The sequence below is a fragment of the Trichosurus vulpecula genome, chromosome 1, assembly GCF_011100635.1.
Source record: "Trichosurus vulpecula isolate mTriVul1 chromosome 1, mTriVul1.pri, whole genome shotgun sequence".
NCBI classification, from domain to species: domain Eukaryota; kingdom Metazoa; phylum Chordata; class Mammalia; order Diprotodontia; family Phalangeridae; genus Trichosurus; species Trichosurus vulpecula.
Genome location: NC_050573.1, coordinates 158,228,653 through 158,256,299, shown reverse-complemented (window position 1 = coordinate 158,256,299; position 27,647 = coordinate 158,228,653). Strand labels below are relative to the sequence as shown.

Sequence of the window (27,647 nt, the reverse complement as noted above, 5' to 3'; positions counted from 1 at the left end):
ATATATACATACACATACACATATACATATATATACACATGTATATATACATACATATATATATGCATATTCCCTTCAGCTACCCTAGTACTGAAGTCTCATGAATCATATACATCATCTTTCCATGTAGGAATGTAAACAAAACAGTTCAACTTTAGTAAGTCCCTTGCAATTTCTTTTTCTTGTTTTTTTTTTCTTGATTACCTTTTCATGCTTCTCTTGATTCTTGTGTTTGAAAGTCAAATTTTCTATTCAGCTCTGGTCTTTTCACTGAGAAAGCTTGAAAGTCCTCTATTTTATTGAAAATCCATATTTTGCCTTGGAGCATGATACTCAGTTTTGCTGGGTGGGTGATTCTTGGTTTTAATCCTAGCTCCATTGATCTCTGGAATATCATATTCCAAGCCCTTCGATCTCTTAATGTAGAAGCTGCTAGATCTTGGGCTATTCTGATTGTGTTTCCACAATACTCAAATTGTTTCTTTCTGGCTGCTTGTAGTATTTTCTCCTTGATCTGGGAGCTCTGGAATTTGGTGACAATATTCCTAGGAGATTTCCTTTTGGGATCTATTTGAGGAGGCAATCTGTGGATTCTTTCAATTTCTATTTTGCCCTGTGGCTCTAGAATATCAGGGCAGTTCTCCTTGATAATTTCTTGAAAGATGTTATCTAGGCTCTTTTTTTGACCATGGCTTTCAGGTAGTCCAATAATTTTTAAATTCTCTCTCCTAGATCTATTTTCCAGGTCAGTGGTTTTTCCAATGAGATATTTCACATTGTCTTCCACTTTTTCATTCCTTTGGTTCTGTTTTATAATATCTTGATTTCTCATCAAGTCACTAGCTTCCACTTGCTCCAATCTAATTTTTAAGGTAGTATTTTCTTCAGTGGTCTTTTGGAACTCCTTTTCCACTTGACTAACTCTGCCTTTCAAGGCGTTCTTCTCCTTTATTGGCTTTTTGGAGCTCTTTTGCCATTTGAGTTAGTCTATTTTTTAAGGTGTTGTTTTCTTCAGTATATTTTTCAGGTTTTTTTGGGGGGGTCTCCTTTAGCAAGTCATTGACTTGTTTTTCATGGTTTTCTCGCATCCTTCTCATTTCTCTTCCCAGTTTTTCCTCTACTTCTCTAACTTGCTTTTCGAAATCCTTTTTGAGCTCTTCCATGGCCTGGGGCCAGTTCGTGTTTTTCTTGGAGGATTTTTTTGTAGGCTCTATGACTTTGTTGTCTTCTTTAGGCTGTATGTTTTGGTCTTCTTTTTCACCAAAGAAAGAATCCAAAGTCTGAGACTGAATCTGGGTGCGTTTTCGCTGCCTGGCCATATTCCCAACCAACTAACTTGACCCTTGAGTTTTTCAGTGGGGTATGACTGCTTGTAGACTAATAAGTTCTATGTTCCACGTTTGGGGGAGAGGTGCCAGCTCTGTCAGACCAGCACTACTCCTTCCCCAAGAACCCCCAGTCCAGACTGGGCTTAGATCTTCTGCAGGCTCTGCACTCCTGCTCTGATCCACCACTTAATTCCTCCCACCAGGTAGACCTGGGGCCAGAAGCAACTGCAGCTATAGTTCTGTAGCTGCCCCACCTCTGCTGCCCCCAGGGGCGGTGGCTGAACCTTGAACTCTATCCCCCTGTCCCCAGTGGCTTTTCCCACTAACCTTCTCTGTTGTCTTTGGTGTTTGTGGGTTGAGAAGTCCGGTAACTGCTGTCGCTCACTGATTCAGGGCTCTAGGGCACGCTCCGCCTGGCTCCTGGTCTGGTTGGTCTTCCCTGCCCATGCTGGGCTCTGCTCCACTCCACTCCGCTCCCAGCTCCATGCCCGAAAGACCTCACCCAGCAACCATCCAGGTTGTCCTGGGCTGGAGCCCTCCTTCCCTCCACTATTTTGTGGGTTCTGCAGTTCTGGAATTGGCTCAGAGCCATTTTTTATAGGTTTTTGGAGGGACTTGGCGGGGAGCTAATGCTAGTTCCTGCTTTCCAGCCACCATCTTGGCTCCGCCACCCCCTCTGCTTTCAGTGTGTAATTAAAGCATTATCTTCAACACAAAGAATCCCCTTATCCCATCTTCCCCCAATTACCAAGGCTCTACCTTCCTAATAACCTTTTATTTATTTTGTATGTATTCATAGTTACTTATATATGTACTATTTACTCCTCTCTATACTTTCCATGTAAGCTCCTTGAGCATTTTTATTTGTTTTTCCTCTTAGTTCTCTTCAAGACTTTGCTCAAATGCCAACTTCTATAGGGAGCCTTTTTTTAAAATTTGTCACTGCCTCCCCAGGAGCTGTCAGTGTCTTGTCTCTCAAAATTACCACCTATATATTTTCAATGTGATTTATATTCAAGGTGTCCTAAAAGTCTTAGTGTAGTTTTAAGTTACTAAATCTTAAATACTTAAAATTTTTTAAACTTATTTAAGCTGTTAAAGCTCAAAATAGCACTAAATCTTTTGAGAAACCCTGTATGTCTACATATGTACATGTTGTCTAAACAATAGAATGTTTAACTTTTGTTTTTGTATCACTAATGGCAAGCACAGTGCCTGGCACAAAGAAGGTATTTAGAAAATGTTTGTTCATTGATTGATTGGATATATTTTAATGTAATTTGTTCACTCTAATTTTTAAAAACTTGTTTAGTTTTTGAGAATAACTGACATTTTTAGCATCAGGATAATTCATGTCTTTTAGTATTGAATAGTGTTAAAATGGGAAATAACACCTTGAACATAGTACCAGTGCTGAGGAAATGTTTGTTGAATGTTTAGTGCTGTCTTGGTCACGCCTTCTAGAGGTGTTGCCTAGGAGATCAGGATGATAGAGATGGATGCCTGAAGATTCCAGCAAACATTCCCCAGCGTTCTCTTCCTCTACCCCCTTAGAAACAAATTAGGTGTCCTTTGACTGGGAAAGAGACTGAACAAATTGTGGTGTATGAATGATATGGAATATTATTGTGCCATTAAAAAAAAACAATGAATATGAGGAAGCCAGGAAAGCATGGGAAAACCTGTATGATCTGATGCATAATGATGAAGCAAGAGAGCAGTATGTACAATGGCTACGATGTAAATTGAAACATCTGTGAAAGACTACTGAACTCTAGTTATAATGACCAGTCTTGGCCCTGGAAAACAGATGATGAAATACTTTCTGGAGAATGGGAGCCTACAGAAATAAAATGTTGCATATGTTAGCAGAAACTTATTATAGTGATTGTTTTTGCTAAATTTTTTATGTTACAAGAGACAGTTCAATGGGGGAGTGTGGTACATTATATCAGGAAAGAAAAGTTATGTAAACAAAGGCATTAATAAAACATTTTTAATTTAAACTCTTCATGTCTCTTCAGGAAAAGGAGTTATTTTGTACTGATAACTAGTATTTTATATGCTGGAAGCATAGCTTTTTTCTCTAATGTCTTGTCAAACAGAAATACAAGATCATTAAAACAAACTGGTCATTTTTATTTTCATGCCTTTTGTATGCATGCCATGATGCAACTGCCTTTTTTTCCTTAAGTGGAAATTAAGTGCTCATGAAAGGCTTATGCAGAAAGGGATAATGATTATATTACCATTCACAGCCAGACCCAATAGACTGTATAAAGCAATTTTCAAACAGACATTTCTCTTTGGGTGGACACTCAGTGCTTTTGAAAGCCCCTTTCATACCTTATTTTTCTATAGCCTAGATATTCTCTAATAGGAACAAGCAAAACATAAGGAGACTTGAAGGAGAAACCATGTCATCTCACCAATTTCTCTGGAAACATAATTGCAAGTGTTAAGGAAAGGGAAATATTTTTGGTGATTGAAGCTTTAGGGGCTCTTGTATTAAGACAAAGGAAAGACTTTCACATAGGCATATCTTATAGTCCTCCCAGAAAAGCATGCATCACAACATGCAAATATATGGTAGATTCTCACTTTGCATCACTGTAGGACTACCTAAACTACCATAGGTAGAAAATCATACATAATATTTGTGTTAGAGGCTTCCTCCTGATGTAAAGGATCTGGCTATACTTTGGGGGAAGTTCTCAATTTTTACTTCTGCCAAGTTAACTTCAATATTTCACTATAAACACTTCCAACCCTAGATATGTTCACCAACTAACCTTACAAGCACAAGGGCTCACAAGGCTTGAAGTATGAACAAATGTATTTAGAGGTTAAGGAAAACAAATGACTTATATTAGAGTTCACAGAAAAAGTGGGGAAAAGTTCTGCAGTGTCTGTGCCTTGACAGAAAGTGGCTACAATTCAAAATGTACCTCCAGACTAAAGTGCCAACATTTCTTTAGCCTCCCTTTGTGTGGTAGTTCTTAGGGCCCCTGTCCTCACATACAAGTTGTCTTCTACATTATACACATGGGTTATTTACCTTTTTCTGTTATATACCCCTTTGGCAGTCTGATGAAACCTATGGATTCTTTGGATTGACCTTTGTAAATTCATAAAATAAAATACATAAGATTACAAGAAAGCCACTTGTATAGAAATACAAATATCGACATGTTTTTTAAAGAAACAAGCTGTTAACCCCTGTTGTGGAGGAACAATTTTCCATTGCATTGTATAAGCAGGTCTCTCTCCCTGGCTCATGTTGGCTTTATCATAGCTTGTATTTTCCATCTCCCCACCCTCACCAATATCACATTAGTCCTTCCTGGAGGTGTAGATGTCCTACCCTCTTCATGGCTCAGTCATTCTTCCTAAAGAACTGGATGGACTTTTAAAAATTGCCAGATTCCCTCTCCCAATACAGGTTGGAGCTTCTCTGCAACCCAAAATCTGAAGAGAGTTGCTTAGAGCACTGATCAATTAAATGACTTGCACGGGGTCATTTAGCCAGCATATGTCAGAGACAGGACTTGGACTTTGCTCTGAAGACAGCTCTCTTTAGTCACTCCACAATGCTGTCTCTAACAGAAGACTGAATCTCAGAGCGTGGAAATGAAACTTGGTATGGCGGAAGGAGCACTTAAATGAAATCTAAGAAACCTAAGTTTTATTTTTGACCCTGCCCTAAATTGTCTATGTGAACCTTGGCAAATACCTTAACCTCCTTGGGAATCATTTCCATTTAAAGTAAAGAAGTCACCAAGGTTAATCTAGACTGTTCCTCACAACTCTGAATTCCCATGGTCTAGGAGAGAGGAGGTGTAGTGGATGCCCCACCAGCACCTCCAATTCAATATGTCTAAAACTGAACTAATTATTTTCTGCTTTCATAATTTGTCTGAGCCATGACCATTCACTCTGTCATCAATGAGGTTTGTCCTTGAATCACTTCTCTCTCCCACTTCTGATCACTTATTGATTCTACTGCGGTAGCATCATTGAGCCCTGACAGTGCTCCCTTCCCCTTTTCACCAACCTAGCTGTACTCCAGGAAACCTCTGATATTCCCACCATCACTACCTGTTTTTGTCTTTTATTCTCTTAGTAGACTGGAAGTTCCATAAGGGCAGAAATGAATATTTTAAGCTTTCCTAGCATCCAGCACAATGACCTCCTGACAGCAGATAATTAATAACTTTTTTATAGTTAAATTTTCCTGCTGTAATTTAAGACCAGTAGGATGCATGTACCGTAGCATTTTTCATATCAGCTGCTCACTTACTTACCCAAAAGAGTCACTTCAGAACGAGTCTGGTAAAGTGGTTTGGGCCCTAGATTTGGAAGCAGGAGGCATCAGTTCTGCCACTACTACATATGTGAACTTAGGTATGTTATTTAACTGCTCTGAACCTCAGTCTCTTCATCGACAAAATGAGGATAAATGCCTCTCTTAATTGAGTTGTGAGGATTTAATGTGTTACATGAAAGGGCTTTTTGAACCATTAAAGTAAGTGATTACTAATAGCTTTGTGAGTAGTTAGGTGACTCACTGAATAGAGAAGCTGGCCCTGGAATCAGGAGGACCTGAGTTCAAATTCTACTGTGTGGCAACCACTAGCTGTGTGACCCTGAACAAGTCACTTAACCTTATATGCCTCTGTTCCTTACCTATAAAATGAGTTGGAGAAGGAAATGGGAAACCACTCCAATATCTTTGTCAAGAAAACCCCAAATGGGGTCATGGAGAGCTGGACATGACTGAAAATGACACAACATCAAATAGCCTTTACACTGACATTCAAAGATATATTTATATAATGAATATTATTCTAATGTTATTATGCACATAGCAAATGCATAATATATGCTTATTGGCTTATTACAAGCTATGTGTGACCCTAGGAGAGTAACTTAAACTCTCTCAGTATCAGTTCCATCATCCATAAAATGAAAGGGCTGGACTTTGATGGTCTCTAATGTCTCTCCCAGCTCTAAATCTATATGAGCCTATAACCACCACAAGATTCTTGTATATAGTTATTCTCAGTCAGTGGTACTTACCCATCTTACAACTAGCAAAATCCTGTCTCTTCCAATCCTTGGGATTCAACATAATTGGCTACTTCAGCAAAACATTCCTTTCATTTCTACTGCTTCTCTCCCCCCATCTCCATTCACCTCAGCCCTAGTAGGGGTGTGCTGGAGCTAGCTGGAATGAGCTTCCAAGCTGATCATAAACTTTAAGTATGACATTTATACCTCAGAAATTGGCAGATGTTACAAAGCCAGGTTTGATTTATTGTTTGATTAATTGTCTGGATATAAGGAAATGATGGAGAAAATGTAAATAATACAGATTAAACTTTTAAAAATGTGTCATGAATACATTTTTTGGCGAGCCAGCCATTAAATATTTATCAGCACAGCACAGGCCTTTCTTTCCCGTGTTCCTGTCCTGCTCTGCTCTCCCTCTTCCATTATAGATTTAGACTTGGAAAGGTACTTAGAGGCCACCAAGTCCAGCTCCCTGCCCCCCACCAAACAAGTCACTCAACTTCTATTTGCCTCAGTTTCTTCATTTATAAAAATAGGGTTTTATTTTTATTTATTTATTTAACTTTTTAGTTTTCAGCATTGATTTCCACAAGATTTTGAATTACAAATTTTCTCCACATTTCTACCCTCCACCTCACTCCAAGATGGCATATATTCTGATTGACCCATTCCCCAGTCAGACCTCCCTTCTGTCACCCCACCCCCAACCCCTTTTCCCTTAATTTCTTGTAGGGCAAGGTAGATTTCTATGCCTCATTGCCTGTATATCTTATTTCCCAGTTGCATGCAAAACAACTTTTTTTGAACATCTTCTTCTAAAACTTTGAGTTCCAAATTCTCTCCCCTCTTTCCTCCCCACCCACCCTCCCTAAGAAGGCAAGCAATTCAACATAGGCCACACATGTATCATTATGTGAAACCCTTACACAATACTCATGTTGCGAAAGACTAACTATGTTTTGCTGCCTCCTATCCTGTCCCCCTTTATTCAGTTTTCTCTCTTGACCCTGTCCCTTTTCAAAAGTGTTTCCTTTTGATTACCTCCTCCCCCTATGTGACCTCCCTTCTATAATCCCTCCTTTTTTATCCACTTCCTCCTTCTTTCCTGTGGGGTAAGATTCCCAATTGAGTGTGTATGTTATTCCCTCCTCAACTCAAATCCAATGAGAGGAAGATTCACTCATTCCCACTCACCCGACCCCTCTTCCCTTCCTACAGAACTGCTTTTTCATGCCACTGTTATGTGAGATAATTTACCCCATTCTATCTCTCCCTTTCCCCCTCTCTCAATATATTCCTCTCTCATCCCTTAATTTGATTTTACTTTTTTAGATATCATCCGATTAAGGTCTCATGAATTACACACATCATCTTTCCATGTAGGAATATAAACAAAACAGTTCAACTTTAGTAAGTCCCTTATGATTTCTCTTTCTTGTGTACCTTTTCATGCTTCTCTTGATTCTTGTGTTTGAAAGTCAAATTTTCTATTCAGTTCTGGTCTTTTCACTGAGAAAGCTTGAAAGTCTTCTATTTTATTGAAAGTCTATGGTTTGCCTTGGAGCATAATACTCAGTTTTGCTGGGTAGGTGATTCTTGGTTTTAATCCTAGCTCCATTGATCTTCAGAATATCATATTCCAAACCCTTCAATCCCTTAATGTAGAAGCTGCTAGATCTTGTATTATCCTGATTGTGTTTCCACAATACTCAAATTGTTTCTTTCTGGCTGCTTCCAGTATTTTCTCCTTGACCTGGAAACTCTGGAATTTGGTGACAATATTCCTAGGAGTTTTCTTTTTGGGATCTTTTTCAGGAGGCGATTGGTGGATTCTTTCAATTTCTATTTTATCCTCTGGCTCTAGAATATCAGGGCAGTTCTCCTTGATAATTTCTTGAAAGACAATATCTGGACTCTTTTTTTGATCATGGTTTTCAGGTAGTCCAATAATTTTTAAATTATCTGTCCTGGATCCATTCTCCAGGTCAACGGTTTTTCCAATGAGATATTTCACATTGTCTTCCATTTTTTCATTCCTTTGGTTCTGTTTTAAAACATCTTGATTTTTCATAAAATCACTAGCTTCTACTTGCTCCAATCTAATTTTAAGGTAATATTTTCTTCAGTGGTCTTTTGGACCTCCTTTTCCATTTGGCTAATTCTGCCTTTCAAGGCATTCTTCTCATTGGCTTTTTGGAGCTCTTTTGCCATTTGAGTTACTCTATTTTTTTTAAGGTGTTATTTTCTTCAGTATTTTTTGGGGTCTCCTTTAGCAAGTCATTGACTTGTTTTTCATGGTTTTCTTGCATCACTCTCATTTTTCTTCCCAATTTTCCCTCTACTTCTCTTATTTGCTTTTCCAAGTTCTTTTTGAGCTCTTCCATGGCCTGAGACCAATTCATATTTTTCTTGGAGGCTTTTGCTGTAGGCTCTTTGACTTTGTTGACTTCTTCTGGCTGTATGTTTTGGTCTTCTTTGTAACCAAAAAAGACTCCAAAGTCTGAGTCTGAATCTGAGACCATTTTCGCTGCCTGTTCATGTTCCTAGCCAACTACTTGACGCTTGAGCTTTTTGTCGGGATACGACTGCTTGTAGAGTAGAGAGTACTTTGTCCCAAGCGTGATGGGTTGCGCTGCTATTTTCAGAGCTACTTCTACACAGCAAGCTCTGCCACACCAGCGCTCCTTCTCCCCCAAGAACTGCCAACCAGGATTGTGGCCCAGATCCAGGCAGGGCAAAGCAGGCTTTGCTTTCCTGCTCTAATCTGCTGCTTAATTCCTCCCACCAGGTAGGCCTGGGACCTGGAAGCAACTGCAGGTGTAGCTCTGGAAGCAGCCTCAGAGCTGCACCACCTCTGCCACCCCCAGGGTGGTGGCCAGCCATGAACTCCTTTCACTCTGTCCCAGCAGCTTTTCCCACTAACCTGCTCTGTTGTCTTTGGCATTTGTGGGTTGAGATATCTGGTAACTGCCACAGCTCACTGATTCAGGGTGCTATGCCTGTTCCACCTGGCTCCTGGTCTGATTGGTCCTGGTATGGCCCATGCTGGGCTCTGTTCCACTCCGCTCCCAGCAGAGACCCATCCCAGCGACCATCCAGGCCATCCTGGGCTGGAGCCCTGCTTCCCTTTGCTATTTTGTGGGTTTTTCAGCTCTAGAATTTGTTCAGAGCCATTTTTGTAGGTGTTTGGAGGGACCTGGGGGGGAGCTTAAGCAAGTCCCTGCTTTCCAGCCTCCATCTTCAAAAATTAGGTTTTCATGAGGATCAAATGAGATAATATTCTTAAGTGCTTTGAAAACCTTAAAGGACTACAAAAATGCCAGGTATAATTATTACAAATGCAGAAAATGAGAGGTTCAGGGCATTGCCTAGGGTAACAAAGTTTGTGTCTGTGGCATGGTTTAAATTCAAGTCTTTCTGACCCCAAATTGAATATTCTATCCACTATGTAGTGGTCCTAGACTTGTGACACCCTGCTTTTATATCACTCTGCTTTTATATTTTCACTGCATGTCATCTACAGACAGGGATGTTCATATCCTTGATCTTACCAAAGGCAATTGCTCTAACTTCCATGGTTCAGAACTTGAAAATTCTTTTATTTTATCACAACCTCATATTCTTCCATTTTTTCCCTTTGTCTCACTCCTTCCTGCTTTTTTTATCCTCATTGCAGTGTCCAGTCACTGCACCCCATCTTGAGATGGCCTTTTTCTTAGTCCTAACTTCTTTTTTTTTTACCTTTCTGTGTCTTGGTTTTCATCACTGCTCTTTCTTGGGTCGCCTCTCGGCTGTCTGTCTGGTCCTTATGCTTTGCCTCTCTGCCTCTGTTTTCTCAACTATAAAATGGAATAACAATGCTGGCTGAATTTCACTCTGACTAGAAAACAGTTGAGGAGTACATTGTAATGATGAGACTGCATATGTATTAGAAATTTCAATCCCTAATTAAGAAATCTCCCTGAATTATTTGGTAAGAGATGTCTTACCTGGTCCTCTCCTTTACTATATTGCTGAGGTAAATGAAATCCATCATGTGTAAATATAACATAAAATATATAATTTTATTTACACCTTAGGGAAAGCTTTCAAAAGAGTCTAAATTACTAAAGCAATTTACAGACTGAATTACTCTTGTGAGAATTCTCGACAAGCTAACAGCATAACAATGAGTCCTTTTCTATATCGTCCCCAACTGCAATTTCCCTAGTTAGAAAAATGGAGACAAAAGGTATGTTCAGAGGCAGATTTTGTCAACTGGACTAACATTTGGAGGAATTAGGAAAACCAAGTGACTGTCAGAATAAGAAAAAGAAATTAAAACTGAAAATGAAGGGATAGACAATTCTCACCCTAACTTGTCAAATGCCTTGGATGACAACGAACTTATCAAGGCGCTGAGTCTCTTCAACCTCAAATTCTACATTTTTTAGTGGGGAATAGTATTTAAAAAATCCCCCACCTTCATTAGGTTCTATTTACATTTTCAGTGACAAGTGCCATCACTAAAACAGTATCATGATGTGCTCCTACTTTAAACATGGATGATTCCTTTTCTAAAAAGTTATATAAGCCACTCTGCTGCTCCCTCTAGTCCCAAATCTATAATAATTGACTAGAAAAAGCTTTCCTCTCATTCATAGCTCATATGTTTTAATTCCTAGAAACAACAAAGTTAGAAAATCTTTTAGTACATTGAAGCAAAAAATGGTATGTGTGGATGGAGAGAGAGAGAGAAAGGAAGGAAAAAGGGGGAATGGGGGAGGGAGGAAGCGAAAGAGATTTTGTGCCTACATGTATATACACGTACAAAGAAAAATAGTACATATGGATCTCTATGTGTGTGTATACACACACATATGCATACATGGATCTGTACACATGCTTTTCCTTTGTGGGTGTGTATATGAATACACATGCACTCCTATCTGATGAATAGCTGTGGGGGGAGAGAGAGAGAGAGAGAGAGAGAGAGAGAGAGAGAGAGAGAGAGAAAGAGAGATGCATACATATGTATAGACACACAAAAGGTTGGTTGTTAAATGTGAACATATATTGATTTAGAATTGGAAAGGTCCTTAGTGCCTGTTCAACCCCACCCCCGAGGCTCTAAGGGTTGAATGGACTTTGCCCAGTGTCATACAACTAACAAATGTCTGAGGGAAGATTTGAACTCAGATTTTCCTTACTCTGAGTGCAGTGCTCTATACCTTGCTGCCTCTCATCATTGGGTTGTTACAGAGGTGATTTAAAATAATGTACAGAACCTTTGGGTTTACACAGTACACCACATCACCTCTTTCCAGCTCAGTCAGGGAGTGTCACAGGGAGGTCTTGAAACATTGTCTTATTGATTCCAAACCTAGCTCTCCAGTCACTATGCAATGGTGCTCCTCTGCATATAGTATGTGGATATATATGGAGATACACATACATACAGATACACACATATATCTATAGTATACACACACACACATATATATATAAGCATATAAGTATATGAGTGTGTATGTGCATGTGCATGTGCATGTGCATATGCATATGCACATGCGTATGCGTATGCATATGCATATGCATATGCATATGTATATGTATATGTACATGTACATAGTGGCTAGGTGGCGCCATAGTGCATAGAGTGCCAGGCCTGGAGTCAGAAAGACTCTTCCTGAGTGCAAATCTAGCTTCAGACACTTACTAGTTGTGTCTGGGCAAGTCACTTAACCCAGTAGCCTCAGTTTCCTCATCTGTAAAATGAGCTGGAGAATGAAATGGCAAACCACTCCAGTATCTTTGCCAAGAAAACCCTAAATGGGATCATGAAGAGTCAGACATGACTGAAAAAATTGACTGATATATTTTATATATATAGAGAGATAGATATATACATATGTGTGTATATGTGTATATATGCACGCACATGCACATATATACATATATACACACACGTGTTTGCGTGTGTGTGATAATTAAGTTGATTACTATATGCCAGGGATGGTGCTAAATGCTTTATAATTATTAACTCATTTGATCCTTACAACAACCCTGGAAGGTATTATTTCCATTTTATATATGAGGCAGTTGAGGCAAACAAAGTTAAGTGACTTGCCCAGAGTCACACAGCTTATGTTTGAGGTCATATTTGAACTCAGGACTTCCTAAATCCAGGCCTGGTACTCTATCCACTGTACTAACTAGCTATTCCCTACCTTATACAGGCATTGATATACATATGTATATACATATATATGATATATTTACAGATATATAAATATGTACATCCATATGCTACTTATAAATACATAGAGAATATATGCATACATATGTGTTGTTTATAGGCAGACATAAACCTATGTGTTTTATTTATACACACACATAATTCACAAATCATATGGAGAGGTGCACTCTTGAATAGTGATTGGAGAACTAGATTTGGAATCAATGAGACCAAGGTTCAAGACCTTCCTCCGACACTCCCTGGCTGGGTTGAAACATAGATGATGTAATGTGGTACATACAGTGCTTAAATAGCGTTTCAAGGGTTGTGAATCTGGTTCTGCATGTTATCTCAAATGACATCTACAACAACCCAATGATTGAGAGGCAGCAGGGTGTAGTAGACAGAGCACTGCATTCAAAGTAAAGAAGATCTGAGGTTAAATCTTGTCTCAGACGTTTATTAGCTATCAGTTCACCTCTTCGAACTTCAGTTTCTTTTTCTGAGCCATTCCAATAAAATGAGAGGGCTGGACCTGATGGTCTCTAAGGTTCTTTCTAGTCCTAAATCTATATATAATCTCTATATAGATAGATAATATATGTAATCTATATATAGCATATATAACCTCTATATACATCATAAATCTATATATAGCATATATAACATATAATCTATATAACAAATCTATAATAATCCTATGACCATGGACAAGTCACGTAGTCTGTAATTGCCCCCAAGCAATTCTGAGAGTATAAATCACAGAATATGCTAATATGTATTGGTAGAGGGAGTTTCCCATTCCACTGAAATCATGGACCTGGTATATAGTGTATATCCATTCCTATGCATCTCCTACATAGGGAGCAATCAAGGCTTTCTGTAGTCTGATCCCTACCTACTTGTGCAGTACTATGGAATTCAATTCATTTTACTTCAATTCAACAAATGTATTGATTACCTACTTTATGCAGAATATTATACTGAGTATTGGGGAAGATAAGATCCTATTCTTGTCTTCCAGAATAGATGAATGTAATACTTAAACAACAATAATTATACCACATAATAATATATGGAAGCCTTGATGGAAGGAGTGGAATTTGAGCTGGGATTTAATGGCTGAATAGATACCCAATAGACAAAGTGGCTGAAAGAACATTCAGATTTTGAGAAGAGTGTGGACATTGGTAGGACAAGGAATGCTTGGGGGAAGGCATGATGCTATTTGGCTGGGATATAAAACACATAAGAAGATCATGAAAGATCTTGAAAGAAAGGCAGCACATTGATATTGTTTGGTAAGCAGTGGGGAATCACTGAAGAGTTTTAAGCAAGAGTTACATAAAAAGATGTAGAGTAAATTGCAGTAAAAATGAACTATTTGCTATTCCCTGAATATACCCTGACCTTTCTTGCTTGTGAATCTTTTTTTCATGATATGACTTCATTCCCACTGAATATCCTTCTTCTCCTCTGACACTCCCTTCCATAACCACCTATTAGAATCCTGCCAATCCTACAAGACACAGATCAAATTCTTTCATGAATTAATCAAATTTAATTTAGTAAAGATTTCTTGAGCCTCTCCTCTGAGCAAGGAACATTGTGCTATACACTGGGCATATGCAAACAAATTAAAATGGTCCTTAACTTCAAGGAGCTCACATTTCTGTCAAATGGACTTAAAAAGTCTACAGAAAAATAAATATGAGACAATTTGAAGAGGGAGAAAGAATTCACAGTCCTCTAAGAATTGTGCCACCTGGTTGCCCCTGTGACTTCCATACATTGATCCTAATTCTACCTTCTGAAATCACTAAGAATAAGTCTACTTACTCTTCCAGTTGAAAATCCTTCAATATTTTAAGGTGGCTTTCATGACTGCTCTAAGTTTTCTTTTTTCCAAGCTGTAAATGTTCCTTGATGACACGAAATGTTTACATTTTTCCAACCCCTGCCAATATTGGCTACCCTTCTCTTGATGAGTCCAAGCTGAATATTGCCCTTCTAATCTGTGGGACCTTTAACTGAACACAATACTCCAGATGCAGATCATCCTAGTCAAATATGCTTTCACTTTGGTGTAATAGAGCATGCACTGACTTTTGATTCATAAGATCTGAGTCTGAATCCTGGTTCTAGTTACTGCCACAGTTAGATAAGACATCACCCCTCTTTGAGCTTTGGTTTTCTTCTTTGTAAAATAAGGAAGTTAGATGAGAGGGTCTGTGATATTCCTTCCAGCTCTAAATTCCATCATCACTTGAGGACATATCATTCTTATTAGATGTTCTGTGCTTCTTTGGCACCCACTATGTATCATGTCTTACTGTCTTATCTCCTTTTTCCAATTATAAACCCCTAAAGGGCAAGTATGTCTCCTATTCATCTTTGTGCCTAGCACAATGCCTCTACTTAATAATTTTGCATATTAGGTTGGATGCTGGTAGCTAGAGAGAAATTAGTTCATGTATTTGAGAAGATATGATGTCTTATTAGAAAGCTTTCTGAAAAATACAACCTGAAAGTTTCTCTAAGCTGAATGAAGAGAGTCCTAGGTTCACTGAACCTTAGAGTTGAAAGGGACATCAAATGCCATTTAGGCTAATGCATGTTCTGTTGAACAATACAATAAGACAAGTGGTCATCACAATTCTGGTGGAATAGAAATGACATGTCCAGTTCTCCTAAAGAAGAAAACCAGTAACACTATGAAATGTGCATGAGTCTCACCTTGGTTAAAGGAAAGAGTATTGGCTCTGGAGTTAAAGGAAATGAGTTCAAATCCTGCCTCTGACACTTACTGCCTGTTTTGGCCAAACTCTAGGAGGAGGAGGGAAAAGAAAAATGAGGTACATGAAATAGCAAATCCCACCCTATTTTCTTTCAGTATTTAAATCAATTTTGCTACAAACATCTTTATCATATGCATAAAATACACAGAGACAAGCACAATCTTCATTCTTTAAATACTTACTCTCCAGGATTGGTACCAGGCAAATACCTTATCTGATGGAGATAGGTACTAGAAGGAGACAACTAGGTGATAACAGCAGATAGAACACTGGGCTTAGAATCAACAAGACATCTTTCTGAGTTCAAATCTGGCCTCAGACATTTAGTAGTTGTGTTACCCTAAGCAAGTCACTTAACCCTGCTTGCTTCAGTTTCTCATCTATAAAATGAGCTGGAGAAGGAAATAGCTAAGCACTCCAGTATCTTTGCCAAGAAAACCTCCCAAAAATAGTCATGAAGGGTTGAACATTACTGAAAAGACTGAACAACAAAAAGGGAATAGAAAGAGGGCAAAGAATTAGCTGATGGGGCTTTTCTGCTAGCTTAACTAGTGGTCACCGCTTGGGAGTTGGAGAGGCTGTCAGGGAGAGGATCACGTTGCTAAGTGAGTCAATGAAACTGACACAGGTGCCTACAGCAAAGAAAGGGGGAAAGACTAGGGAAAAGGAGGGAGGGAGAGAGAGAGACATTAAGAGAGAGAGAGAGGAGGAGGAGGTGGAGAAAGAGAGAGAGAGACAGAGAGACAGAGAGAGAGAGAGAGAGAGAGAGAGAGAGAGAGAGCTACTGCTGTCATCAGATCTCAGCACAAGCAGCAACTCTGATACTCAGGAGCAACAGCAGCTGCTGCAGCGGTGAACAGTGAACAGTTGCCTCCGCCCCATCCCCAAGCTTCGATCCCACCAGTGCACTCTCACAGCCCTGGTCTTGCTGGCTCTTGCTGTGCTACTGTGTCACAGGATGGAGGATTCCCAGGAGACATCACCTTCTTCCAACAACTCTTCAGAGGAGCTCAGCTCTGCTCTGCAGCTGTCGAAGGGAATGTCTATCTTCCTCGACGTAAGTACAGATTGGAGGAGTTCCGATCCAGGCAGTAGTACCCCAATCCCCCCGTCACCAGCCCCGACACAGTCTTTCACCCTTTTCCCTTGCTGAAGCCCCTTACATTTGGTGCTTTGGACTTGCGAGGGTGGGGTGCCCAGAGCCTGCTTTACTTTGGACTAGAAGAGCCCAGAGGAGAAGATTTATAACTGAAAGGGACCCTAAAGGTCATCTACATAATCTTTTTGTTTGTTTGTTTGGTTGGTTGGTTTGCAGGAATAAAGGGAAATACAATACTCAGAAAGTCTTTAGAAACCAACTTTAATAAGGAGCTGTCCAAACCTCCCAGCTCTGGACTATTGCATCCGTTAAAGAAACTGCAGGGTAAACATTTCCAGGTGCCTAGGCTTTCTCACGAGGACCCTCTGTGAATCACAGCAACGCCTGATCTAGCGATCCAGTGAGTTAAGAAGTTTGAAAGGGGTTTCTAAGGAGGATTTCTTACAGGGAGACTTGAGTCAACATATCTTTAGCATCCCATGGCCCCTCAACAGCAAATCTCATTGATGCTTTGGGTCAGAGGGAACAAAAGGAAATGCTACGGAATTTTTTTTTAAATTTGTCTGTTCTCACTACTACCCTTTCCCCTCAGAGAGAAATTACTCTGAAAGAGTTCAGTTATTGCCAGAATCTTAAGTAGGCATGCTGCTAATTCATTGTGACAAGTGTTGTTTGTACTAGGCTTTCTTTATATGCAGTGTTTACTGTCATGTCTTTTCACTTATCTTTCTTTCTGTTGTTCTTGCTATGATGTCTTTCATGGAGTCTCTTTGTATACCACCTGCTGTTTTCCCCCCACCTCTCCAGACTTCATGTTAATTCTCCTTCCCTTAGCTCTCTGTATTATTGTTGTTGGTGGTTGTTGTTTTCTTGCCTTCCACAACATGCCTGTTCTTTCTCCCATAATTTCCTCTTTTCTATTTTTTTCCTTTTTTTACTTTTGTTTTGCTCTTCCCCATCCCCTTTTCTTTCCCACCCTTTGCTTCCCTTTCTTGCTGTTTCATGCTTTTATTTCTGGTATGTTTTCTTACTTGGGCCTTTCTTTGTTTGGCAGTCTCTCTTACATCTTGCCATTTCTGTTCTGTATAATTTTCTTTATGTTAACTTGTTCTTTGCTCTCTCTTGTCTTCCCATCTTTGGTGATTTTCCTTTTCCTCCTCTTTTCTCCTTATTATCTGCTTTTCTCTCCCGCTTTTCATTTGCATGGACCCATCTGGCCTTCTTCTCTTTGTCCCTCAGTTTTCAGTTTGGCTTTCTATCTCCCACTTCTCCATCCCTTTCCCAGTGGAAGGCGCCATTCTCCACTTAAACCGCAAAGTGTTTGAATGGTCAGCCCTGAATGTTATCTCAGAGTTGTCTCTTCTTTTTCAATGTAATAAATGCTTATTGAGTTGAATTAAACTGATGGAAGAAAGTGGGTAAGCAGAGTAAAGCAAGCTATGGCATAAGTGTTCTAAGTACTAACTGTTTTTGAAAAAAATACAGGAGAGTAGAGGACAAGGTAGGAGTAATAGAAGCAGTTAACAGGTCTATTGGAAGCTGGCTTATTACAGGACTATAGGTTCTTTTGCTCAGGGATGGGAATGAAGTGATGTGAGTTTTCAATACAATGATGACAGTAATAATTCGAGGGAACCAATTTTTCCATGTTTAAGCCAGGTTGTTTTATTTATGTATTTTCTAATGAGAGACAGCTATAGCACTGATTAGAATTTATCTTGGTAAAATTATGAAGAAGATACAGTTTGTCTTTAGGGCTTACCAATCTTCCTTTTAGTATCATTCTTTTCTCAATACTCAGGTAGGATCCTCCATTATGGAAATGCACTGAGTTGTGAATCACACTGTTTTCTAGGTCTTTTACCTCTCTTTTTAATTTAATTTTTTTGTTAACTTAAGAATAGTGCACAGATTTCCTCCTCCCACCAAAACTTATCTGTCCTACCTTCCCAAGCCTCTCAGGATTCTACCCTCTGCTAGGTGAATGAGTCAATAAGATAAACTAATACATGATACTATGCCAGCTATTATATTATCCTTTCTAAGTTTAATGCCTTTCTGAGAGGCCCTTGGCTAAGGAATTTGTCTATGGAACACAGGGAACTACAACAGAGTTTCAGGCATTGTGGCAGGCTTATGGAAGAGATGTTTTATGTTGGTGGACCATTTTGGTGCCTCTTAAATTACATCAAATAGGGTTTTGTCCATTCAGCCTCTTTGTAGATCTAATACCATCTGTGATTCAAAAATGTGAGAAAGAACCTTCATTCATTATGACCTTCCTTAAGAAATTAAGAGCTTCAGTGTGACTTTCTTCTAAGCAACAAGTAAACCCTGGTGATAGAACAGAAAAGGAACTAATTGAAATCACTGGAAAATCATTCTTTTTCACAGACATCAATCTTGGCTAAAGTGTTTAAAAAGATTGCTTCTTCGAAAAATTAAATTAAAATATTATTCATTTTTTCATGTGATTAAATTTTCCAAATGTACTGAAGTGCTAAAAAAGTGTGTGTGTGTGTGTGTGTGTGTGTGTGTGTGAGAGAGAGAGAGAGAGAGAGAGAGAGAGAGAGAGAGAGAGAGAGAGAGGTTGAGAGAGAGAGAAGTTGAGAGAGAGAGAGGTTGAGAGAGAGAGATTGAGAGAGAGAACTGAGGACTGGGACACTTGAGTCTCACTCAGCCCTGGCTTTACCACTAATTCATTAAGAATAAAGTCATGTGTTAATAGGCTAAGAATAACACCCATCCAGTCCCTTCAAACTACAGACCTAATTGACCTAATATTGTTTTTGTTAAGTAAAATAAAATACCACCAAAAGGTAATGTATTGACATTCATTGTTCACCAGCAAAGTACAAGGCTCTGCACAACATGTTTGATGATTTTCTCTCCAATAAAAGACTTTGCCTGCCCTTTAAGTGCATTCTTTGTGATTTTGGTGAGAAGCGCAACATACTGGTGGAATGAGGGACAGGAATATAATCATTTTGCTGTAGAGAATTTTGTTAAATTATTATTTCTTGATCATATAAAGCATATAAAAGGTTAGTTTTATGAATCCTATTTCACTGTATCCTTTTATTTTGTTTTGTTTTAGTCTTTTCTCATTTTGGGGGGTGGGATCTGGGAATGTGATTTCATCAGCATTAAGAATTCCTGGTAAGGAGGCTCCCTCCCCTAATACAAATTAGCAATTGTTCTGCAATTTATAGTCTTAGAAATATGGTACACTGAGAGATTAAGTGGGTCAGGCAGCCTGTATGTGTCAGGAAAAGAGCTTGAACTTTGATTTTTTTAACTCTCAGACCTGCTCTATCTACCACTATTTCTCTGTATAGTGTACATATGTAGTATGACTTTCTCATTTCTAACTGGAGTAGGAATAAAATATATCTCAGGCTTTTATATACAAAGCCTACTTATTTTTTAAATCATTTAAATTTTATTGTTTGTCATTCATCCAAGTTGAAATAACTATATCCCTTAGACTTTATTTGAATAGGTGCACAATTTATTGTAATGACATAAATAGACAATTGTTATTGTTTCTCTTACTGTAACTTCCATTTATAACATGAAGACAGATATTGAGGCAGTTTTTCTTTCAGAGTAGAGCTGTTTGCCTCAGGTTTCCTATCAAAATTCAACAAAAAGTAGTACATGATCATATAAAGTAAAATAAAACAGGCAAAAATACCAATCAATCACATATACAAGGGTTATACACATATCATTTTATAGAGTCAGTTTTCTAAAGTGTACATAATTACCAGGCATTAAATCAACCAATTATAGAAGCTGATTTAAACAATTAAATCTTGATGATTCTGTCCCTCATAAATCATAAGAATCAGCCCTCATTTTCAATAAGCACTTTTGAATATTTAGTAATGGATTTTAAATCGGTCCTCAAACCTGGGTAGCATCTTAGAGGTGATATTATTAAGTATGTATAGAAAATATGGACAATCACAGTAAGGGAATATAAACTGGGTCCAAATCTTTGGTTTTCTTGAAAGGCAGGGGAAATGACTTTGCTTTATTATAGAGAGGGAGAGACAACAACTTAGCCATTTCTTCTTATCTTCCATAGCAGCATTCTATGTAGATATATTAGACTATGTGTCTGGTGATCTTGTGGACAATAGAGATTTGTTTTGAATCATTACCTTAATAGAGTAATTGTGAGGAAGAAAACAATAACAAATCTAGGCTCATTTAGCTTTGCCAGTTCAATTTCCAAATGAGTTGCCACATGAAGGCCATCATCTCTGCCATATTCCTTTTTTGATATATACATTTTTGAGGTTTCTTAACAGTGAATAGAATATAGGCTAAAGGAATATCTCCTTCACCTGAACTTTCCTTTCTGGGCTCCGCTCATGACTCTTCATCTCACCCTAGATGTTCTGTGATGATCACGAGGGAGGGATCTTTCTCTTAGTCATTGCAAGTAAGATCCTTGCCAGAGTCCTCCTTAATAAGCTGATCCTTCACCTGGAAGAAGGTAATCTACCCAAAAGCCAGTGTGGCTTCAGAAAGGGCTGAGGAACAGTTGATATGGTATTTGCTGCCCAACAACTCCAGGAGAAATGCCAGGAGCAGAATAGAGGTCTGTACACAAAGGTCTTTGATACTGTCAGTCATGAGGGCTTGCGGAAGATCACGGCAGAATTTTCTTGCCTGGAGAAGTTCACCAGAATTTGCATCAGTTTCATGATAGCATGCTTACACAGGTTCTGGATGATGGACAATGCTATCCTTTCCCTTTCACCAATGAGAGTGAGCAGGGCTGTGTGTTTGTTCCCATGCTTTTCGGCATGATATTTTCAGTGATGTTGTTGGATGCCTTCAACAAGGACAAAAATGGCATCAAGGTCAGCTACTACACCGATTGTAACTTAACTTGGAAGGGCTGCAAGCCAAGACTAAAGTGGAAGGATACTAGATGCATGACTCTTTGTTCACAGATGATTGTGCATTCAATGTAGCCTTCTGAAGCTGAGATGCAAAGCATGGATTAATTCTTTGCTCTTTGTGCTAATTTTGGCCTAACAATTAACACCAAGAAAACAGAGGTTCTCCACCAGCCCCATCACAGGAAACATTAATTACAGCAAATGGAAAACTGCACCTTGACCCCAACATAGTGATATAACTTTGGTCCTTTTTGAGAGCAGAGGACAACCACCAACCAACTCTAGACCTTCATTCTCTGATTCATGATTCCTATAATTACCTGGCCTCTCTTTTCTCTGTATTCCTCATGCAATCAAAGCTTCCTTTCTAGGCTCTCTCTTCTAGATGGTTTTTCCTAGGCAACATTAAGACACTTTCTACTAAGCCCAAGCCATGAACTATTGCAATCTGCATCAGTGGAAGGAATGTACTCCAAATGAAATCACAGATCCAAGGACCTTTTTCCTGTCCTTGACCACCCAGTACCATTTGATATTGTGAATCGCCCAATCCTTCCTAATACCCTTTCCTCCTTCCTTTTTTCCTACCATTGTATAGTTCTCCCCCAACTTCTCTGACTACTCATTGGGCTCTTTTGGTGGCTTTTCATGGCACACTGGAAAAAGTACTAGCTCTGGAATCAGAGGATCTAGGTTCAAATACCACCTCTGATGAATGATTCCTGTGATCTTGAGTAATTCACTTAACCTCTCTGGGTCTCAGTTTCCTCATCTATAAAAATGAGGAGATTAGACTATATGGCCTCTGAGGTCTTTCAGCTCTAGATCTATAATGTTGTGATATGTCCCTTGAACTTACATGGTCTTCCATGATTCTGACTCCTCTCTTGAATTTTTTTACTCATAGGAAAATAGACCTTAAAGCTGAAAGGGACCTTAGTGACTATTTGGAGCAAACCTCTCATTTTTCCCAATAAGGAAACTGAGGACCAGGGAGATTAAGTTACTTTCTCATATTCATATAACTTAGATGGCATTTGAGTTCAGGTTGACTAGACCAGTGGCCTCCAAAGCGGGTACCCTGTGGCCTCACAAAGACTTGACATGACCAACTAACTGGAGGATGGGTTGCATTCCACACTCCTCATGATAGTGAATCCCACATTTTGTTTTCAACATAACCACACCATCCCCTTCACTCCTTATCATCTAATACCTTTCCATTTTGACCATTGGCCTCCTGTGACTGTGTATGTTCTCAGTTTCTCACCTTATGCTCCAAATGTTGGCCCCTCTTGTTTTAGTTTAACTCTGACCCAAATGTTCACGTTTACAACTGTGTAGGTAGCATCGGGATGATTCACTTCATCTTCAATCACCAGCATACCCACACCTTGCACTTCAAATACTGTTGTGGCTTATAATGGGTACCCTTTAGTGGTCTCTGTGCTTTAGGAAACTGGCTATCAGTAAGAGCACTCCTTTCTGCCTTTCATTTTTGGCGAGTTTCACAGGAATAGGAAAGCTTGACTGAGTTACAACTCAGATCTGCATCACAGATCTCATTACATTATCTTTCCTCCCAAAACTCTTCTGATTCTCCCCATCTATATTGAAGATACCACCATCCTTCTAGTCACCATGGTTTGCAATCTTGGCATATCCTCAGTTCCTCCCTCTCACTTACACTCCCTCCCCATCAATTTATGATCATTTGCCAAATACTGTAATTTTTACCTCCACAAAATCTCTCCTATCTACTTGTCTGTACTTATATAGTCTTACTCTAGCTCAGGTCTTCATCGCCTCTCATCTAAACTACTACAATAATAATCTATTGGTCTCCTATTTGGTCTCCCTAATTCAAATTTCTCCTCAGCCCCAACCAATTCTCCAAACAGCATCGTAGGTACTTAATAAGTGTTTATTCCCTTCTCTTCTCTTTTGAAGGCCCTGGGGTTCTTCCAAAAAAGCCTTGAATTTGAAGTCAGAGAATCAATGTTCAAATCCTCCCTCTGTCACTTGTTATCTTTGTGACATTGGGCAAATAATTTAATGACCCTGACTTGGGTTGCTCAATTTGGACTAGATAACATCTAAGGAAAATATAGATATAGACACACACACATATATGTATATATGTATGTATATATGCACATATATACATGCACACATAATATATACACATATATGTGTGTATATGTATGCACACACACACACACACACACACATATATATATATATATATATATATATATATATATATATATATATATGTATGTATAAGACTCTAACTCCCCAGCTGTAAATATATGATCTTATGAATTCTTTCTTCATCACTTCTTCCTCTTCAGTTGCCACCTCCCCCAGGAATCTCTTCATCACTCCTCAATCCCTTTGGTGTCCTAACTTCTGCTAAGTTAAAGTGATCTCTCACTCTTCAGCTTTCTCATAAAACTTTTCCTAGACTTTATCATAAACTTCTCCCTTGTATCATGGTTATTTGTGTGTCCATATATCTCCCTTCCCATTTAGGCTGTAAGATCTTTGAAAACAGAGCCTGTTTTGTATCTACATTTATATGCTTAGCATCTCACACAATGTCTTGAACTTATTTGATTTTTAGTACTTTTTTGTTGAATTTTATATTTTGAAATATTGGTTAATTACAGGGTAGCAAGTCAGAAGCAGAACTGAGCACCAGTCTGGCTACTAAAAAGTAGTGTTTCTAAATAAAATGTTAACCATTGGTGCTTAAAAGTTGCCTCCCTGCAAAGAGTCTTGTGAAAATAATCCCAAAATATTATTTCCACATGATTGAAAATCATCTTACATAAAATAGAGTTATATACACAGTAGTAATATAGTATTAACCTAATAAACACATATTGGGTCATCAGGGAATTTTCCTTGAAGAGTATATTTTAAATTAGGTACTAGGGGGAGTAGCAGAATGATGAAAAGATATAAAGATGTCATCTGACATATCCATAGGCCTCTTTCCTGCCTATTTTTTGTCTCTGATGCCAGGTGAGAAGCCTTTCTCTAAATTTAGAATTATTGGGGGTTTCAAAAAGCAGACTGAAATATACTTTAACTTATGGTTGAGTGCATCCTTTATCATGTCACCTATAAAAGTGGTAATTCTATTATGTCCTCTTTCTTTCTAGATACTGAGAAGAGCAGACAAAAACGGTAAGACCAAATGGTTTCAGATCCTTCTTTTTCCATCTCCTCTTTTGTCAATCATGTCATGAAGGGCACTAACCAAGTGGAAAATGGAACCTAGCCCACTTGCAACATCAATAACTGAACCAGCATAGTTAGATCTAAGAATTCATGTTAAAGTAGAAGAAGTCTTACATTTTACTTCAGGAGAGACATGCTCCCTGGAGCCTGTGGTCCATGAGGGTCATTGCCACTGGCATTTTTTTTCTATTGTACCATAAATATATTTGTAGAAAAGTAGAAAGAAATTCGGACTAGGATTGGAAGATGAGAGTTTGAATCCTTATTAATTACTACACACATGACCTTAGACAAGTCTGTTCATAAATGACTGATGTTTATATAACATTTTAAAGTTTGAAAAGTAATTTCCACGTATTGTCTCATTTGAGCTTATAATAGCACTGGAGGCCACAGGTATGAATATTCTAATTTTGCAGATGAGGAAACTGAGGCTCAGTGAGCTTAAGTGACTTGCCCATGGTCACATAATAAGTGTCTTCCTTACTCTAAATCCAACAATCTGTCCATTATATCATACTTTTATTCTGAGTTTCTTCACATGTAATATGTGGGTGATAATAGCTTTTCTAGTTATGTCCCACGGTTTTTGGTAGATAATTGCCTTTAATGCTATAAAACACTATACACTTGGAAGCTGCTATTATTGTTGAATAAGTGTAGAGACAGTTGCCCAGAGGCTGCCACTGAATGTGTGGGAGAGAACCTGGAAAAGTGTGACTACTCTCTTTATCCACGACAGTGAGAAGACAAACCCTATAGGGAATTAGTATGTCTGATAGGTTAATGCAGATAGTATTATAATTCAATTTCCATTTCAATTATTGCCAAAGAACAAACCAGTATAATAAAAGCATTTTGATTATTTTAATGAGCCTAAAAATTTTGTATTTCAAAAAATACCCTTCAGCACTATAATATAGGCTACCAAATTATGGCTTATTATTAGTGTAATACTGGGGCTGTGATAGGACATCTCAAAGTGATTTTTGGCAGACTGGAGATGTATAGAACCCCTTCTCTCTCACAGACTCTCATATTCTGCCTGTGCATAGAAATTACTGTCAGACTGCAGTTCTGACATGTTAAAGACATGTGGTACTTCACTAGTCCTTAAGCAGTTTGATGACCAAAAAACTGATCTACCACTACACTTCTCTGAACAATTAGCAGACATAACTACCAATAATATTTGGTAGCTGAACTATATCTTCCCAATAGAATCTTTTCTCAAACTGAGTTGTACAAAATGATGCTATTGAATCAGGGTACATTTTAAAGCCAAATTAGTGGATACATTTTCAGTGTCAGGTGAAATGAACTGTTAAATGATTTTCTTATCCCTATCCTTCTGTATGATATTGATTGACACCAATTAGTCTCGCCTGCTTGTCCACCCTCCAGTCAGCCCAAGGCAAAAAGTGGCTTGGGGCATCTCATTTATCTGTGTTCTTTTTCTTCCTCACAATGTCTCTCCTGTTACATCATATCCTCATGTGGTCCCTTGTGGCTTCCCACAGTTCTTTAAGATTCTCTGTCTATTTTTGATGTTTTTCTTAAAATTTGATATCCAGAAATGATCACAGTCCTCCAGAAGTGGTCTCATCAGAGTGGGCCAAAGGATTGCCATTTCCTTTATTTTAAGCACTTTTGGAATGAACCTGTGATTTCATTGGTATTGGGAATTCTCAGTGAAGAAACACCTTTAACTGATACAGATCAAATGATTCCACAACTTATTGCCCAAGAAACTCGTCTTGGGTACTGTGTCTTGCCCAGTCAGTATGAGTGAAAGGTGGAAATTAAAACTAGGTTTTCTTAACTCCTAAACCGTGGGCCACATTATGTTGCCTCTGGACATGCTAGATACTAGGCCTATCAGTGCAGCCCAAGATATTGACTTTTTAAGAAAAATTTTGACTATGTTGTGACTTTATCAGTGTGAGAAATTCTCCAGTGAGAAGCATCCTCTCTCATGACAGATAAACACCATCTCTGCAACTTTATTTTCTTAAAGTTCCCTGGGATATTGAGAGGTTAAGTGACTTCCTATGGTCTTACCACCATTTTGGGTCAAAAGTAGGATTTAAACCCAGGTCTTCCTGACACCATGACCGGCTTTCTATATCATATTTCTACTTTCCTAAAAATGTTAAATAGCTTAGGGTGAAGCACAGATGCCTAGGTCACTGTGGTAGGGCCTTTTCCCCAAATTAATCTCGCAGCTGGTGACTACTCCCATGCACCTAGTCACTCAACCAGGCCTATATCAATCTAAACATGACTCTGAGGCCCACATCTTTCTATCTTATCCACAAGGACAATGCAGTATGAGAGATTTTTCAAAAACTTTTGAAATTTGATGAATTAATTTTATGAAAGAATTAATAACTGATAATTTCCAATACTGTTATCCCACACAAAGTCAATTTAATTTTTTTAAAGAGTAGATAGTACTTTAACTGAATTCAATACATATTTTTAATATTAATTAAGTATTGTATTAGGAAGGCAGTGATAAATAAGACCCATCTCCTTTCCAGGAACTCATGCTCTACAAAGGGGTGAGCAGAAATGTTATACACACAATAGGTATATATCACAAAGTAGGGCAAAAGAGACATCCAAATGTGCTCTAGGAAATTTTGAGTAGAATCAGAACACTTTCAGATGAGGGGATTTGGGAAAGATCCTTGAGGAGCTGGCATGTTTAGTATGATATAAGTTTAATAGATGTTTAATATTAGTAACAGTAGTTCCATTTAGTTGTAAAGTATGAAGGAAGATAAAGTGATATTGGGCTGAGATGGTAGGTTAGAGCTTTAGAAGACAGACTAAAGAGATTATCTTTTATCCCAAAAGCAATTGGGAGCCACAGAAGGTTTTTGCAAGGGAGTGATCAAACGCTATAAACTGTGAAGATCATTTTGTCAGGTTTGTCAAGGGATGCATTGAAGTAGGGAA

General features: G+C 38.5%; 1 protein-coding gene across 1 annotated transcript in view; it reads left to right on the top strand.

Moving 5' to 3' along the window:
* The window catches only part of NECAB1 (N-terminal EF-hand calcium binding protein 1), a 288,957-nt gene that overhangs the window by 52,265 nt on the left and 209,045 nt on the right, over positions 1 to 27,647 (top strand). Inside the window, exons 3-4 of the mRNA XM_036764554.1 lie at positions 16,246 to 16,473; positions 24,605 to 24,629. Coding sequence (XP_036620449.1) covers positions 16,375 to 16,473; positions 24,605 to 24,629 — 124 coding nt within the window. The 5' untranslated portion in view covers positions 16,246 to 16,374. The remainder of the gene's footprint in view (positions 1 to 16,245; positions 16,474 to 24,604; positions 24,630 to 27,647) is intronic.